General features: G+C 35.8%; 1 protein-coding gene across 1 annotated transcript in view; it reads left to right on the top strand.

Moving 5' to 3' along the window:
- UNC13C (unc-13 homolog C) overlaps nucleotides 1-17,425 on the top strand; it is a 616,040-nt gene that overhangs the window by 299,657 nt on the left and 298,958 nt on the right. The window contains exons 12-14 of the mRNA XM_082733851.1: nucleotides 11,311-11,480; nucleotides 14,812-14,927; nucleotides 16,770-16,933. Coding sequence (XP_082589977.1) covers nucleotides 11,311-11,480; nucleotides 14,812-14,927; nucleotides 16,770-16,933 — 450 coding nt within the window. The remainder of the gene's footprint in view (nucleotides 1-11,310; nucleotides 11,481-14,811; nucleotides 14,928-16,769; nucleotides 16,934-17,425) is intronic.

The following is a 17,425-nucleotide window of genomic DNA, read 5'->3' as shown; positions in this document are numbered from 1 at the left end:
TAAATTACAAATGTTTACTAATTCTGCCACCTACATTTCGATACATACCCTTACAGCTTGTTTCAATGGAAACACACACACACACACACACACACACACATTTATTCATATGTAATCTCCCTTATTAATGTTTCTGTTAACCAGACCTGGTATAATACCATTTAAAATATAGAATTCTCATTTGCTGCACTTAAAATGTGTGGCTGTAATTTTATATAATTTTAATATGCGTGATTTTTTTTTAATTTTATTTATTTGTCAGAGAGAGAGTGAGTGAGAGCGAGCACAGGCAGACAGAGTGGAAGGAAGAGTCAGAGGGAGAAGCAGGCTCCCTGCGGAGCAAGGAGCCCGATGTGGGACTCGATCCCAGGACGCTGGGATCATGACCTGAGCCGAAGGCAGCTGCTTAACCAACTGAGCCACCCAGGCGTCCCTATACGTGATTTTTAATGTGACATCACTTCCCATTGGCTTTTTTCCTGACAGAGTTGCCAGGCAGAGAATATTTTACTCACTTCGTTAGATCTAGCGCCGCCCAGGTGCAGTTTTCATTCTTCAGACCACTGTTTGTTAATGGCCTGCATTAGTGAGGACTTCTCATCGCAGTGTGATTGCTTGGTCAAGGGCTTCCTTCTTCCCATCAAATTCAGGCTTTATGGTCTCTATGATATTCATGGACATCTCTCAATGTAAAGCAACTTTTCTCAGAATGGGTTAAACTCTGATAACTTGGGGAAGGGCTGGGTTTTATTTTTGTTTTGTTGTGTTGTTTTTGGCTTTAATCATTGGAGATAGGTATTGTTGAGCCTTCTCCAGGAAACTCTAAATCTAAAAATACTTGCATTGAGACAATTTGCAAAGTTGAAATAAATAATTACAAAGAAATTAGTCATTTGGATGGCTGCCAATAAAGAAAATTTGGCCAAATAGTGATGGCTCAATAGAGATACAGTACCTGGAAATTAAAACCAAAACACAGACACACACAAAAATCCTGAGTCTAGAGGGGGAAATGTGTTCCTTTAATTTGGGAAGAAATAAAATATCTTATTCCTGTGCAAACAAAACTAGTCTTCAATAATTATAAAAATGTAAAAGTAGACATATGAATCATTCCTTAAGAAGGGAATTATTTTTAGTTAAAGGAAAACTACAAAGCAAATGGCTCTAACAATATTTATTTTATTTATCAAGTGTTTATGTAGTAAAATATTTATTCTCTACTGATTTAGAAAAAAAAAAAGCCAAATTCACAAACTGGTAAACTAAACCAGAAATCTTCGCTAGCTAATAAACCTGGTTGGATATGGTCTAGTAGAGGAGGATTTAATGGGACTATGTTTTTTGCTTTTCTATTAAATGTGACAGATTATTTTTTTCTTACATGAAAGGATATTTCTCTTGCTGCCAGATTCTGTTTCCTATGTGAGCCTATCTTTTCCCACCTGAAATTAAACACTTGGTATTTTCATAAAAGTCAGGGTTTATGAATCACATATTAAACAGTTGAGAAGTATATTTGCTTGTATAAGATCAAGAAAAATGAACTTTGTAGTTTATTATTTTCCTACTTGATTTTATTAGAATTTCATTCCCTGTCACATTATGCCACAGTTCTAGATTAATAAAAAGCTGTTTCATTCAATAAGAATTACAGATATAGGCATTTGAGGTCTAGCAGAGTAACTGAATTATTCCACCAAATTATTCCATTTTCCTATTTTAACATCTATAATGAAAGCTGTTCTATATGTACATATTCAGTAAAAAAAGAAAACATAAGAGAGAAGACCAGAAGACTTTAGCATATATCTGATTGTCAGAACTATGTTAAGTGGTCATCTCTGGTTAAAAGGAAGGGTGAGATACTGCATAAAAGTGGAAAAGGAAAAGGAGAGGTTGAAAGGTTGTTGAGTAAATATATTTATAATGTCAGCTGCTTCCCACCTCACTGATTACTCAATGTTTATATACAATCATTCTATCTCTAATATAAATAAAAAGAATTCATCCTCTCTCTTGCAAGGTAGACAGTCCCAAAATTTTATCCAGTTACTGCATTTAACCTGAAGTCTGTGATCTTTGGGTAGTCTCTGCCTCAGCTCCATGTTTGGTTCCTTGTGACCCTGGGACTTATGTCATTTTCCTCCAAAATGCCCAGTGTGTTATTGTAATGAGAGAAGAAGATAGGGTAACGGCAATTTTTAAGTCTCATTCAGTAATTGGGAAAGTGGGAAAGACATGACCACTTTTGGTACATTAGCAAAGACAGACTCCTTCTAGACAGGTACACTCAGGACTTTCTGACCCTGGTAGCAGGAGTAGTTACTTGGCTAACCAATCTGGCAGGCCCTTGTGCTTTCCAGATGAATTTCTTTTATCCATTTTTCTTCCAGGTCCTTGGTTCTCCATCTGGGGAGACCTTCCTTGCCCAATTTGTCAGTGCCTACGCTATAAGCAGGTACTCTGGAAAACAAAAGCAGATGAAAGAGGGCTATAAAAATAATCAAAAGGGACTCACTTTGCAGGACCTCTATTCATTTCAGAAAAATGCAGAGGAGATTAGCATGGCCCCAGTATGAGGGTAACAAACAAATTAGTGAAGCATTCCTTATTTGATGAGAAGGAGGAGGATAAGCAGCAGCATAAGACTAAGGCATTTGCAGGGGACCTGCACTAACTAACTAACCACACTAACCTGTGTCGTTAGTTAAGCACCTGACTTGATTTTGGCTCATGATCTCAGTGTTGTCGGATCAAGGCCCACATGGGTTTCACACATTGGACCTGGAACCTGCTTGGGATTCTCTCTCTCCCTTTCTCTCTCAATTAAAAAGAAAGAAAGAAAGAAAGAAAGGAAGGAAGGAAGGAAGGAAGGAAGGAAGGAAGGAAGGAAGGAAGGAAGGAAAGAAAGAAAGAAAGAAAGAAAGAAAGAAAAAAGCATTTATTTTAAGTATTTTAAGTACAACTGTAGCCAGCCTGAGGCATATTGGACAATACTGTTCCCTGGAAAATTTACCAAGATTCCAGGAGATGGGTTTTAAGACAATTTTACGAGTAACCACATAAACCTTTAACTCTTTAGCCACCAGACTTTAACTCTTCACTGGCGGCTCCTCTGCTCTTCTTTCTTTCTTTTGACCTGATGGTTGCTGTCTCAACTTCTGCAAAATAGTAAGCATGCCAAGGTGAGAATGAATGCAACACCACCGATTTTATCTTTGGCGCAGAATTCCCTTCATTGTCACTCAGATTTCCTGAAGGAAACCATTTGAAAAGCCCAGCGGCTACAATTTTCTTTTTGAAGTGGCACTTAGAAACCCTTGCTTGTTACATGTAAATTACACTTTTTTTTTTTTTTTTAAATATTCAGAAGCAGCTGGTTCTTCTTGAACTTGTAGGGTTCCAAATTATTATATTCTCAGTCAATTTATATTGCAGGACACAAGCAGGGTGAGCCTCTTTGGGCATAGCTGTGCTCCCTTGCATCTCTGCTTACAGACTGTCTGGATTTAGTCTGAGTACATCTCCCCTGTAGTGCATTTTTGAAAGTAGCCAAACTTAATAAACATGTGGCAATATTCTAAATTTTATTCAAACCATTCACATCATAGAAAAGCTTTGCTTGGCATGTGCTCAGAGTTGCAAGGTATAACAAGCAACAGTTTGACCAGCTGTTCTGCTATTGTACTTGGCAATGAATTGGCTTTGCAGACAAAGGTTGTGAAATCTTCACTGGCTGCTCCCATCTTGTCTTCCAGTCAGTTCCAAGTATAACAATATCCTGTTATTAAAGCCCCCTTCATTGTTTCAAAGTTGCTACATTCATCAATATTCTTAGTTGCAAATGAACTAGGGTTTGTTCTAATTAGTCTCAGACAGAAAAAGATTATTTACTGTTAGGTTGCTCAAGACTTTTTGGAGAGGTCAGAGTACCTGCCTTTGAAGCTGCTGTAGAGAAACAATATCCAATTACATCACAGGGTTGTTGTTTCTCCTCCTCCTCCTCTTCATCCTCCTCCTCCTTCTTCTTCTTCAGATTTTGTTTATTTATTTATTAGGCAGAGAGCACAAGCAGGAAGAGCAGCAGGCAGAGTGAGAGGGACAGGCAGGCTTCCTCCTAAGCAGGGAATCCGATGCGGAACTCGATCCCAGGACCCTGGGATCATGACCTGAGCTGAAGGCAGGCCCTTAACTGACTGAGACCCCCCAGGCCCCCATCATAGGGTTTCTTTGGAGAAAACCACATTTCCTTCATTAATATTTTTGATCCTCAAGACTAAATACCAGAAACTTTCATCAAAATACTAAAGGTTCCACCACCACTATGGTCAAATGAGCAAATTCTCAGAATAAAACCACTGCTTCACTTGGTTTAATTTTGGGTTCAGATCTTGCTTGAATGTAGGTCAGATATCTGGGCCGTCACTACAAAGGAATCTAGGAATGAGAGTTATCTAGCTTCAGTCTTGGGAAGTTGAGGAATATAAGGAGGCCTATAGCCAAAATGGAAGGGGAGTGTTCAGAGAGGCTGAGCGCCTATATGTGATGATTCTCTATTGCACTACCATGAACTAAATTTCTTGTGCATTTCTGTTTTTGTTTTTTTAAGATTTTATGTATTTATTTGACAGAGATCACAAGTAGGCAGAGAGGCAGGTGGGGGAGCGGGGAGCAGGTTTCCTGCTGAGCAGAGAGCCCGATGTGGGGCTCTATCCCAGGACCCTGAGATCATGACCGGAGCTGAAGGTAGAGGCTTAATCCAATGAGTTACCCAGGCGCCCTAAATCTCCTGTTTTATATGCATTGCAAAATCCTCATGTCATTTTCAGTATTCACAAGAGCAGTCCCACAATTGTCCTTACAGAGATGAAAAAATGTAAGTTTCTGACAGCTTAAACTTGAAACATAATAGCAAACATTGTTTATTTTTAAGTATTATTTACAAAATGCTCTTTGGGAAAGATAAAGTAGGAACTGGCATGTCCTTATGAGAAAAAAACAAAAAACAAAAAAACAAAACCCAGAACCCATGTTAGTAATAGAAGATGTTAATAATAGAGAAATCTAGCTGGGGGACATATGGGGACTCTCTGTATTCTCTTTACAGCTTTTCTCTAAATATGTAATTATTCTAAATTTAAAATTTTAATTAAGAAATGAAAAAGAATCAATGAGATATAGAGAGATATTCAAATTCCTTTCAGCAAAATCACAAGAACTAGGGCATGTCATTGATTATGTTTGTTCTGAATCCATTAATATCACATGCAGTTTATTTTGACATTAAAGAAGGAAGACTATGGTCGGTTGAATTATCTAACCAAAGACTCAACCGTGTCTGCACATTAATAGGTGCCCCCAAAGTAACTATTATGTGAGTGGATGAGCAGAAGGGTTTATGGGTGAGGGAATGGTGAACTCTTGATGGTACAATAACAAAAAGTACAAACCAAATTAATGAAGAAAATAATGGAAATGTGAACAGGTATTTGGAAGGTGTGCTTCCATCTGGTACAGAGAAATTATTTCTAATACGAATTTGAAAAGAGATATTGCAGTATTACCTCTCTATTTGATATATGCACATACAGAAACACACAATGTGTATATATGCATATACAGTTATAAATTATGTACAAGAAAAAGTTATAATACATGTATGTATATCTTATATATAGTAATAATGTTTTATATGGATTATTATTTACTGTTTGTGGGTGTATATGCACGTGTGTGTGTGTGTGTGTTTGTGTGTCTTTGTGTAAAGCTAGAAATCTTTACCTTAAATTCATGACAAAAGCTTGGACCTCATATACTTATTCTTAAAAATGAAACAGGATATTTTGATTTTGTTAAATAATAGATGCTAGAAATATTTACCAATCTTTGTTATCTAGAGATTGCTATTTATTGCACCTGTTATTGGCAGGTAAAATTTTTTTACATGTCTGTCTCCCAGGATGTACATGAACTCTGATGATTTATTTTATCAAAAGGTGACAAAAAGGATTTATTTCTGCTTTTGTAATATTTTGCATTTTGAGTTTATGGCAATGATAACTATTTTGATCGATATTCTAGGTTTTCTTTCACTTTTCTAAGAATGGCACAAATGAGTTGAGAGCTGGGTTTTTGTTTCTATGTTGATTTTTAAATTTTTGATAGCAAAGAAATTAAAATCAGAGCTATTTTTAATATAAATTTTGGGTTAATGCCAAAAATTTCTCTATCTCAATATTCTCACCACTATAACTTCAGGTATGTTATCTTTGGAATTCTGAATTAAATAGGAGACAGCTGTGCTATCATCTATTCTAACCACGGTCCTTGGCAGGAAGTGGTTTCTTTTGCTGTAATGGATACAGTATCATTGACTAGTCATTTTTCCTTCCCTACTATTTCTACCACATTTTAATAGTAAACTAGCTATCAAGATTGGAGAATTTCTCTAATATACATGGTATTTCTAGAATGACATTATTTTTCCTTCAAATATAATAAAGGGAATTTTTTGAGGTAAAACTTTGCAGATTTCTTAATGAACACTTTGTGAATGTAAAATGCATGTCAGAAACTATGTTAAGAATAGAGATATTAATAAACCTAGATCCTACCTTCAAAAATAACTTATGAAATGAGGACATTATATTAATGACTACTATAGATCAAATACTTAAGTGTCTGTCACTGTACTAGCTGCAGTAAGATATTATTTCAGTTAATTTCTATAAATATCTTTTAAGACTGGTATCATTAACCCCATTTTATAAACAGATTCATAGAGATGAAGTCAGGTAGAAGTAGTTAGTAGTTCTCAAACCCTATTAGACCTAATGACCCCTTTTATATAAAGTAATTCATGATGACTTTTTTATGCTGAAACAAAATAATATGTATTGTCATCTATCATTTTTTTTAAAAAAATGAGCATGATGTTCCAAAAGAAAAAAAAATGTTTAATATAATCTATTCTAATATGTATTTTAGCATATAAGAGTAAAATACAACTACCCTGGAATACATAATTTAGTAGTTACGTGCTTTCATATGTTGGCATATTTGTGACTATCTCAAGTACAGACTGATACAAATACTTTGATCCAGATACTTCGAGCGATTTGGACATTGGTAATATAATTCCTCAAAGTGGGAAATGGCTCTTGGTATAGTTCTGAGCAGCAACAACAAAATTTTCCTTTGATTAGTGCTTTAGACTCTAGCTGTTTTCTAAGAAATTTCTATGTCTTAAAATAAGCAAGACAGTGTTTATATGTAAAAAAAAAAAAGTAAGTCCCAAACTGAGGTGATTTTAAATTCATTTAGCATCTTTATTAATATCTTTGCATCATTTCAAATCATGCAAGCTATCTAGTAGATGGTAAGGTATCCAAATCCTGGGCCTTCCCCAATCTAAGGCCACTAGTGTGCCTAAATGTTTATAGCAAAAAAACCCAAAAAACAAAAGCAAAAAAACAAAAACCCAGAAATTGCCAAAATGATCTATGTAGAAAGCTCTAGAAATAGTGGGGCTTATTTTTCACATCGCCATGTCATACGGCAAGTTTTATTCTTAAATGTGCTGTATGATCTTGCCTGTAGGTTAATGGGAGAGAGAGAACTCTGTCAATAGTTCTTAAGTACTTTTTTAAAAGATTTATTTATTTATTTGACAAAGAGCACAAGTAGGCAGAGAAGCAGGCAGAGAGAGGAGGAAGCAGGCTCCCTGCTGAGCAGAGAGCCCGATGTGGGGCTCGATCCCAGGACCCTGGGATCATGACCCGAGCTGAAGGCAGAGGCTTTAACCCACTGAGCCACCCAGGCACCCCAGTTCTTAAGTATTTTTTATGCCATGAATCCATTTGGCAATCTGGTGAGAATGATGGATGCTTTTCAAAATCATTTATTTGTAAATCCCTAACATAAATTACATAGAATTGGAGAGAAAATAAGTTACTTCGAAGAATACTTTCAGTACAGTAAATGATAGTTACAAATAATATTACAAATTTCTTAACAATGATAATGTTACATGTAAATATCTTGGTTTTATTGGTGACAAAATTTTTCAGGTGCTCATAGTATAGCTGTGGTTTATTGTTTATGTTCATAATTGAAGGAAAATAAAGGTGAAATTACTTTATTATTTTTTCTTCTTTCAAGTTGTATAAATTCCAGTTAGTTAATATATCGTGTAATATTAGTTTCAGCGGTCGAGGTTGTGATTCGTCACTTATACAATGTTCAGTGCTCCGGGCAAGTGCTCTCCTAAATACGCTCCCCCATAGCCCATTTAGCCCATTCCGGACTCTCCTCCCCTCCCCTCCAGCAAACCTTAGTTGTTCTCTATAGTTAAGAGTTTATTTTCTGATTTGCCTCTTTCCCCCCTATATTTATCTATTTTGTTCCTTAAATTCCACATATGAGTGAAATCATATAGTATTTGTCTTTCTCTGTCTGACTTATTTTGCTTAGCATGATAACTTCAGCTCAATCCCCATTGTTGAAAATTTCAGTCTTTTTTAATGGCTGAGAAATATTCCATTATATATATGTGTCACATCATCTTTATCCATTCATCAGCCGATGGACATGTGGGCTCTTTCCATAATTTGGCTATTGTTGATAATGCTGCTGTAAGCATTGGAGTGCTGTGCTCCTTTGAATCAGCATTTTTGTATCCTTTGGGTAAATACCTAGTAGTGTAGTTGCTGGATCATCTGGTAGTCCACTCTTTTTTGTTTTTGTTTTAATTTTTTAATTCAAATTCAATTTAATTTACATATAGTGTAGTATTAGTTTCGGGGACAGAATTTAGTGAGTCATTAGTACATATAACACTCAGTGCTCATTATATCAAGTGTCCTCCTTAATGCCCATCATCTGATTACACCATCTGCCTACCTACCTCCCCTCTAGCAACCCTCAGTTTGTTCTCTATAGTTAAAAGTGTCTTATGGTTTGCCTCCCTCCCTATTTTTTTAATCTTACTTCATTATTCATTCCCTTCCCCTATGTTCTTCTGTTTTGCTTCTTAAATTTCACATACGAGTGAAATCACATGATATTTGTCTTTCTCTGACTTATGTTGTTTATCATAATACCCTCTAGTTCCAGCCACATCATTGCAAATGGTAAGATTTCATTCTTATTGATGATGGCTAAGTAATATTCCATTATCATATCTTCTTTATCCATTATCTGATGATGAATATCTAGGCTTTTCCCATCTTTTGGTTATTGTAGACCTTGCTGCTATAAACACTGGGGGGCGTGTGCCCCTTTGAATCACTGTTTGTATCCTTTAGCTAAATACCTAGTAGTGTAATCATTGGGTCATAGGCTATTTCTGTTTTCCAGAGTGGGTGCAATTTAATTTCCCACCAACACTGTAAAAGGGTTCCCATTTCTCTACATCCTCATCAACATCTATTATTTCCTGATTTGTTAATTTTAGCCTTTTGACTGGTGAGAGGTGGTATCTCATTGTGGTTTTGATTCATATTTCCCTGATGTCAAGTGACACTGAGGATTTTTTCATGTGTCTTTTGGCCATTTGGATATTGTCTTTGGAGAAATGTCTATTCATGTTTTCTGCCCATCTCTTAACTGTATTTATTTTGGGGAGTGGTGTTGAGTTTGAGAAGTTCTTTATAAATTTTGGATACTAGCCCTTTATCTGATATTTCATTTGTGAATATCTTCTCCCATTCTGTGTAGGTTGCCTTTTACTTTTGTTGATTGTTTCCTTTACTGTGCAACAAGCTTTTTAGCCTAATGAAGTCCCAGTAGTTCATTTTTGCTTTTGTTTCCCTTGCCTCTGGAGACACTGTCTAACAAGAAGTTGCTATGGCTGAGGTCAAAGTAGTTGCTATCTCTGTTCTTCTCTAATTGGATGGATGGATTCCTGTCTCACATTCAGGTCTTTCATCCATTTCGAATTTATTTTTCTGTATGGTGTAAGAGAGTGGTCCAATTTAGTTCCATTCTTCTGCAAGTGCAGTTGCTGGATCGAAGATAGTTCTACTTCCTGAGGAACCTTCGTACTCTTTTGCAGATTGACTGCACTAGCTTGCATTCCCACCAACAGTGTAATAGGGTTCCCCTTGTACCACATCCTCACCAACATCTGTTGTTTCCTGGGTTGTTAATTTTAGCCATTCTGACTGGTGTGAGGTGCCAACTATATGATCATAGTTTTTATTTGTATTTCCTTGATGATGAGTGATGTTGAACATCTTTTCATGTGTCTGTTAGCCTTTTATATGTCTTCTTTGAAAAAATGTCCATTCGTGTCTTCTGCCTATTGTTTAGCTAGATTATTTGGGGTTTTTTTGGGGTATTCAGTTTTATAAGTTCTTTATATGGTTTCGATGTTCCTTATCATTATCTGATGATGAACATCTAGGCTGACCCTATTTCATCCACTTTCTCCACTGACCCCATGTTGGAGATCCTTATGCTAGAGTAAATGCATGTGCAGAGCAAATTGGAACTCATCATTGATCATCCTGACTACTACAAAAAAAAGAACTAGCTACTATCCTAACTAGCTACAAAAAAAAAAAAAAAAAAAAAAAAAAAAAAAGAAAGAAAGAAAGAACAGGCGATGACCCAGTGCTTAAAGAATGATTGGTTGGCAGGTAGAGAAGCATAGGGAAGAGTGTATACAGTGTATAGGGTCAGGAAACACCATAATATGTGTGGGCAATAATAACATCATACATGTGGGTTCAACAAGAGTAGGTGGAAGAAACCTTGAAATGAAAAATGGATTCAAGTGTGCAGTTTATTCTTAAAAACAGAAGGGTTTTTCTCTAACTCTAATTGATTTAACAGTATCTTATACTTACTGGGATTTATAGTTTACTAAGTATAAGCACATAACTGTATTGTCATTTATAATCTGTGACATCCATAGAAGTAACATTAACTTTACATGGATGGTACAGGATTTTCTGAGAATGGCTGTGTTTTTCTAGAAAACCATTGCAAATAAGAAATATTTCAAAGAGAAAATACACTACACTAAATATTTTTGACCCATATTTGATTGCATTTGGTTCAGTTAAAGGAAATATGTTTGAATAGGGTATTACCCCTTAGGAACATTGCTTAACTAATGCAACATTTTTTGATGTCCCTGACACCTGTAACGTCCTCTAGATGGAATGGGTCAGTGGGAAATCTCATTTCTTAGATAATCTACTACACCTTTCTGGATTAGACAGATTTAAAAGGAGTTGCTAACATCAAATGCCACTTAGAGCAGTTACCAATGGTTGTTAACGTATCCACATTTATTTTCAGTGAGTGCCATAACTCCACAGATCGAATCAAAGTCAGAGTGTGGGATGAAGATGATGACATTAAATCCAGAGTCAAGCAACATTTCAAAAAGGAGTCAGATGATTTTTTGGGACAAACAATTGTAGAAGTGAGGACCCTGAGTGGAGAGATGGATGTCTGGTACAACTTAGGTGACTATTTTTAAATTTACTTGAAAAACAGTTAAATAAAATTTGAGTCTCTGTGGCCTATGTTATATTCCCATATAAGTCAAAATAAGCAGTGTCTTTCTACAACATTCTGCTGAGATATTTATTCAAATTCAGTATTATTGTAAGATGTTGGTAAATTTGAGATGAAATGAGAAAGCCTTTCAAAAAATCAACTGGTTGTCTTCTAGGAGAAAAATATCCCATTCTTAATTTTAAACTCATAAATATAGCTTCAAAAACTTTGCTAAATGGATAGGAAACAACATATGACTTTATGCTGTTTGACTTATTTCCTTTTGGTCCCTTAATGACATTTTAGCAATAAAGGAAAAGTGTATTTTGGATATCTTTGAATGATGATATAAAAGTAGGGTTTAATTAGCCAACCCATATAAATGTGGACTTACGTTTACCCTGTTGATAAAAATATTGAGAATATATTTAGTTGGCATGACTTTTTAAATGAAATTTTATTACAGAACCGAGAATTAAATAAAGCTTTATTTTGACTTTTACAGTAATTGAATAATAACCTAGAATCTTCAGTGCTGATTCAATAATAGTAAAAAATATATGGATCAGCTCAGTTTCTATAAAGGACATGATCCAAAATATCTTTTTTTTTTAATGTATTTGCTTATAGTTGATACAAAATGTTCCATTAGCTTCAGGTGTACAACATAGTGATTCAACTCTATATGTTACGCTATGCTCACACAAGGGTAGTACTGGCCATCACCATTCAACACTGTTACAGTATTATTGATTGTATTCCCTGTGCTGTAACTTTTATTGCCATGATTTACTCATTCCATGACTGGAAGCCTGTTTCTCCCATGCCCCTTCACCTATTTTGCCCGTTCTCCCAACCCCAGTTCACTTATATGTGGAATCTAAAAGACAAAACAAATGAATAACCAAAAACCAGAATCAGATCTATCAAAATGGAGAACAAACTGATGATTGCCAGATCCACAATTTTTTAGTCATATCATTTGAAATGTTTTAATTAAATTTTTAAGGGCTGGTTAAATCAAGGAAGTGTTTATACAGTCCCAGGATTACAAAGAGTTTCCATTTAGGATATCAATATATTGTAGTAAATTTAAGAGTACTTTTGGCTTTTTGAAAAACACACATACTTCAAATAATGTAATATTTGACAAGGCATAGTGGTAAAGTCATAGAATTGATGAAACTCTAACACAATAATTTTAAAGAAGGAAAGATATATATCTTATCTGGATACAAATGATTCAAGCTAGTATAAGAACCCAATATGAAAATATATTTTAAAGAAATCTTAAAGAAAATTGGTGCTTTGACATTACTGTTAAAATTTTTAGTTCGGTTATAGTGATCATCCTCCTGTATCTAGTTTCTATGTAAGACAACTTTCTATATGAAAACGGAGATGTTAGGTAAGAGTAAACTTCAGGCCATTAACTCGGTGTAACCAGTACTCACAAATTGTGTTACCAAGTGGTTTACCCATACACAGACTGTTTTTTCTTTTTCTTTTTTTTTTTTTTAAATATTTTTTATTTATTTATTTGAGAGACAGTGAGAGAGAGCATGAGAGGCGAGAAGGTCAGAGAAAGAAGCAGACTCCCCATGGAGCTGGGAGCCCGATGCAGGACTCGATCCCGGGACCCCGGGACTATGACCTGAGCCAAAGGTGGTTGCTTAACCAACTGAGCCACCCAGGTGCCCACACAGACTGTTTTTTCTGTAGTAAGTTAGCATGTCCTTGAATTGAGGCAGTTAGAATCCCAAACAGAAATTCCTTAAATCATTCTTTTGACAAAAGAACAATTCTTTTGATGTTCTTTGCCTCCTGTCCCATGTTTTTTGATGTGGGTAAATTCACTTTGCCAAAGAGCTTGAATGAGATCTTAGTAAAATCAGTAAATTAGTAAAAATTGGCTATTCAGCTCTTATGCTGAAATGGTCCTTCCGTGAACAGGGAGGAAAATAGGATGCGGCAGGATAGGGAAATCTTGGCCTGCTCACCATCAGTTTTTATGTTTGTGCCCTCTTTTGCTGATTTTGGAAGTTTTAGAGGGGAGAGAAGGAGGCTGTGAAGGACAGGTTTTAGATTTGTATATAATCCCTCGGTAGGTTCAATCCCCAAAAGTATCATATGTCTACTCTTTGTATCATGTTCATCACATAGAATTCATTCCGCCCTGCAGAGGAGGACTTGGCCAAAGCCCTGGGCATCTAAGCAGAACCTGTGTCCCATAGGTCTCTGGGGCTGATGGTAGTTAAACTCAAAGAACCAGTAATATTCCCTGAGACTTTGGACAAAGGTCTGTGACAAAAAGATTCTAGCACTGGCATTTCTTTCAGCTTCAGCAGAAAATTTTAATATTTGTTGAGAATCAACTATTTCCCTGCCATTAGGAGAAACTCTCATGATCCTGGCCCTCCTCAGGGAAGAATATTCATAACACAATGATTATCAAATATTAGCAATGAAGAGTCAGCAGACATTCCACAAGACAAAGGCAGACTTCATGATTTAACCATATCTTTTATGACTCTAAATACAGTTATGCTTAGAAAGAAGGTCAGTGAGTCTTTGCCACTTTCTCTGTCACTCTGCCTCCTTGTGTTTTATTTGTAAAATGGGTCAGCTTGCCTCTTTTATTTCATCTGTGAAGTTCATATCAAATGTAGGTCCCCTATGTACGAACTCTAGGAATTCTGTGATTATGCTCTTCTTTTTTTCTCTTAAAGCTACAGATCAGGTCATATTGAACCCCCATACACAGTATTTGACTGAATTGACTAAATATTGATTCCATCCAAATAAACAGTTAATCCAACACATTAATAAGCAAAGGCCATAGACTGTAGGTATTTATGAATCACTAATAAAGAAAACTGTGAACAGATTTTTTTGTTAGAGCTTTGACTTACCTTTTCAGGCATAGAAAGAGAAGCAAACGCTTTTACATGAAATAGTTTTCTGATTAATTATATTTTTAAGTTATCTTGCTTTTAATTGTCCAAACAATTAATTTCATTGTAGAAACTAATCAAATACACAGAAATTTGTATCAGAATGTCAGGATCTTCTGATTAAGCTTTTTGTTTGAATTATCTGTAATGTGGTTTGACAATTAGTCACACAATAGGCACATTACTTTAAATTATGTTTACCAGAATCATAATGGCTAATTAATAATCAATCCTAATCTAGAAAATTCCCTCTTAGCCATGTAAGCCTTTTAAAAGCTTTTGAAAAATTCTATGAGAAATACAGTATTTTCAAAAATGACCAGTTACTGTTTTCTTTTATCAGAGAAACGGACAGATAAGTCAGCTGTGTCTGGGGCCATTCGATTGAAAATCAATGTGGAAATAAAAGGAGAGGAGAAGGTTGCCCCATATCATATACAGTATACGTGTTTACATGAGGTAAGTGAATTGAATTGCATTAATGATAAAACCTAGAAAATAGGTCTTTATGGATTATACAACAAGATGTTTGTCTCTAAAGTATAATTAAATTAGGTTTGTGCAGTTGTTCCTAGAGTTCTTACCCTGTACTATGTATTATAGCATGTAATGTACTAGGGAATCACATAGCCTATGTCTTGCTCTCTGAAGAGTGGGCACATGTCCTCCACTGAGAGTCATAATAAACGCATGAGGCAGGTATTAACAAAAAAGACAGTAGGATGATGTTGACCAAGGAGGAAGAAAAATATCAAACACATTTGTTAAAATAAGTCATGACAAATATTTTGGAAGCTTTAAACATGTGATACTTTAGTAAATCAGGAGAAGTTCCAAATATAATTATTTTTGAAAACTCTGAGTTAGTGTTCAGATTTTACTAAAGGTTTAGTTGGGAGTATTAGAAATAGAAAAATGTTGATATTGCTCAGTGGTTTTTGGTAGCCAGTGTAAAAAGCAGTGATTTTCTTTTTCTAGAATGACAAAGAACTTCATACATGTTGAACCAACCTCCATCTTAATTACTGATTCCACAAACATGTTGGGAATGAGAAGGACCAAAATGTCCTTACCACCCAAGGATAGCAGAGAATATACCCATCCTAAAAGTAGGGCTTGGTTGTCTTAGACGTTAGACTACCGAATTTGAATCCAAAGGGCAGATTTCCCTCAGTGTAGATATACAAACACATAATCTGTGCTTCTACTGAATGCTTTGCATCTGAGAGCTTAGAGTTGTGCCCAGTGCCTTTCTCTGATACAAATGACTCTTGATTCATGTATCAGAAAATAAGAGGTGAAGCTGAGAAATGAACCTTTCCCCATGTTCAGAGAGGTGGAGGAAAAAAATACCTTCCTAAGGTAGAAAAAGGTAACAGAGAATCCTTGCCTTTTGCTTACAATTTTCTTAAATATATCTATGAAAATGTATATGTAGAATTATTTGCACTTCCATTTTACTAAAGAAGGAGTGGGAAACAGTATTTAAATCAATTACACCTTACACATAATGAGATGTAGGACCCAAGCTTAATTTCCAGACCCCAATCTGGCCAGTATTCTTATTCCTTTAAGAAAGGTGGTTTAGTTTTTCAAATCAATAAAGATAAATTCCTGAACTGACAGGATGGAGAGCCAACTCTGGCCTTATAGTTTGGGCAGAGAACATTTGGGTCAGAGGAACAGCATTATTCTTTGCTTTTCAGAGTCCTTTTCTGCTAATCCAGGAACCAAAAAGAATTAAATCCAAGAAAGGAAGGATCTTTTAGTGACCCAGGTGCATCCATGTAGCAGTTGCCAAACTTATCAGAAACATAAAGAAATTGTACATCGTGATTTTTCTTTCATTACAAATTTCTCAAACATTCATTTTTAACCTCAGCTCGTAGCTCTGACTTTTATCATTTCACAAAGCTCTTTACATACTAAAAGTCTGTATTAACATAGACCCAATTACAGTATTCTTCAGGGCCCTATAATTTACTCAGAGCTCATGAGCACAAATATGTTCTAGCATGTAGAAATGTTTCCATGCAAAAACGTTTACTTCCTTCTACGATGAATCGGTAGGGATGAAACATTGAAATCATTGATTCTTTGTAGACCTAGGCAGAAATAAAACCAATTTGTGTACGTAGGAGGTGAGTTAGAATAAAAATCCAATGTATTCCTATTGCTTCTATATGCTAATGAAACATTAGATGCCTTCAAAATGCAAATATAAATTACTGAGAGTTACAGTTAGATAGTTGCGGCCTATTCCGAGCAATTACTCAACGACTGAAAACCACTTGCTTTTAGAATCTGTTCCATTACTTGACTGAAGTGAAGTCTAATGGTGGAGTGAAAATCCCAGAGGTCAAAGGGGAGGAAGCCTGGAAGGTTTTCTTTGATGACGCTTCCCAAGAAATAGTCGATGAATTTGCCATGCGATATGGGATTGAATCCATTTATCAAGCTATGACGTAAGTACTTTAGAACACGGGCAATGTTCGAAAGTCTCTGCTGAAATCTAAAGAAAAAGAAAGAAAAGCATTCGTCGCCTTCTAATTCAAACGAAATTTGATTGCAAGGTCATTTGCACATTTTGCACATTTGAATGTGCACGTTGGATGCCAGATCATCCCTCTCCCAGTTATAAAGCGTTAAGGATCTGCTAATTCACTACCACCATCTTCCCAAACCTTATTTTGTTCTCAGAGGGTTCTCCATGGAGACACCGAGCCTTTACAATGCCTGGGAACTTGTACCTTCTCCACCCTACCCCAAACCTACTGAATCAGAAACTCACAAAGTGGGGCCCAGCGATCTGTGTTTTATTTCATTTTTAAAAAGATTTTATTTATTTGACAGAGATCACAAGTAGGAAGAAAGGCAGGTGAGGGGGGTGAAGCTGGCTCCCTGCTGAGCAGAGAGCCCAATGCAGGGCTCAATCCCAGGACCCTGAGATCATGACC

The sequence above is a fragment of the Mustela nivalis genome, assembly GCF_964662115.1.
Source record: "Mustela nivalis genome assembly, chromosome: 6".
Lineage (NCBI taxonomy): Eukaryota > Metazoa > Chordata > Mammalia > Carnivora > Mustelidae > Mustela > Mustela nivalis.
Note: the sequence above shows the minus strand (reverse complement) of the source record. Positions and strands in the feature narration are given on the sequence as shown.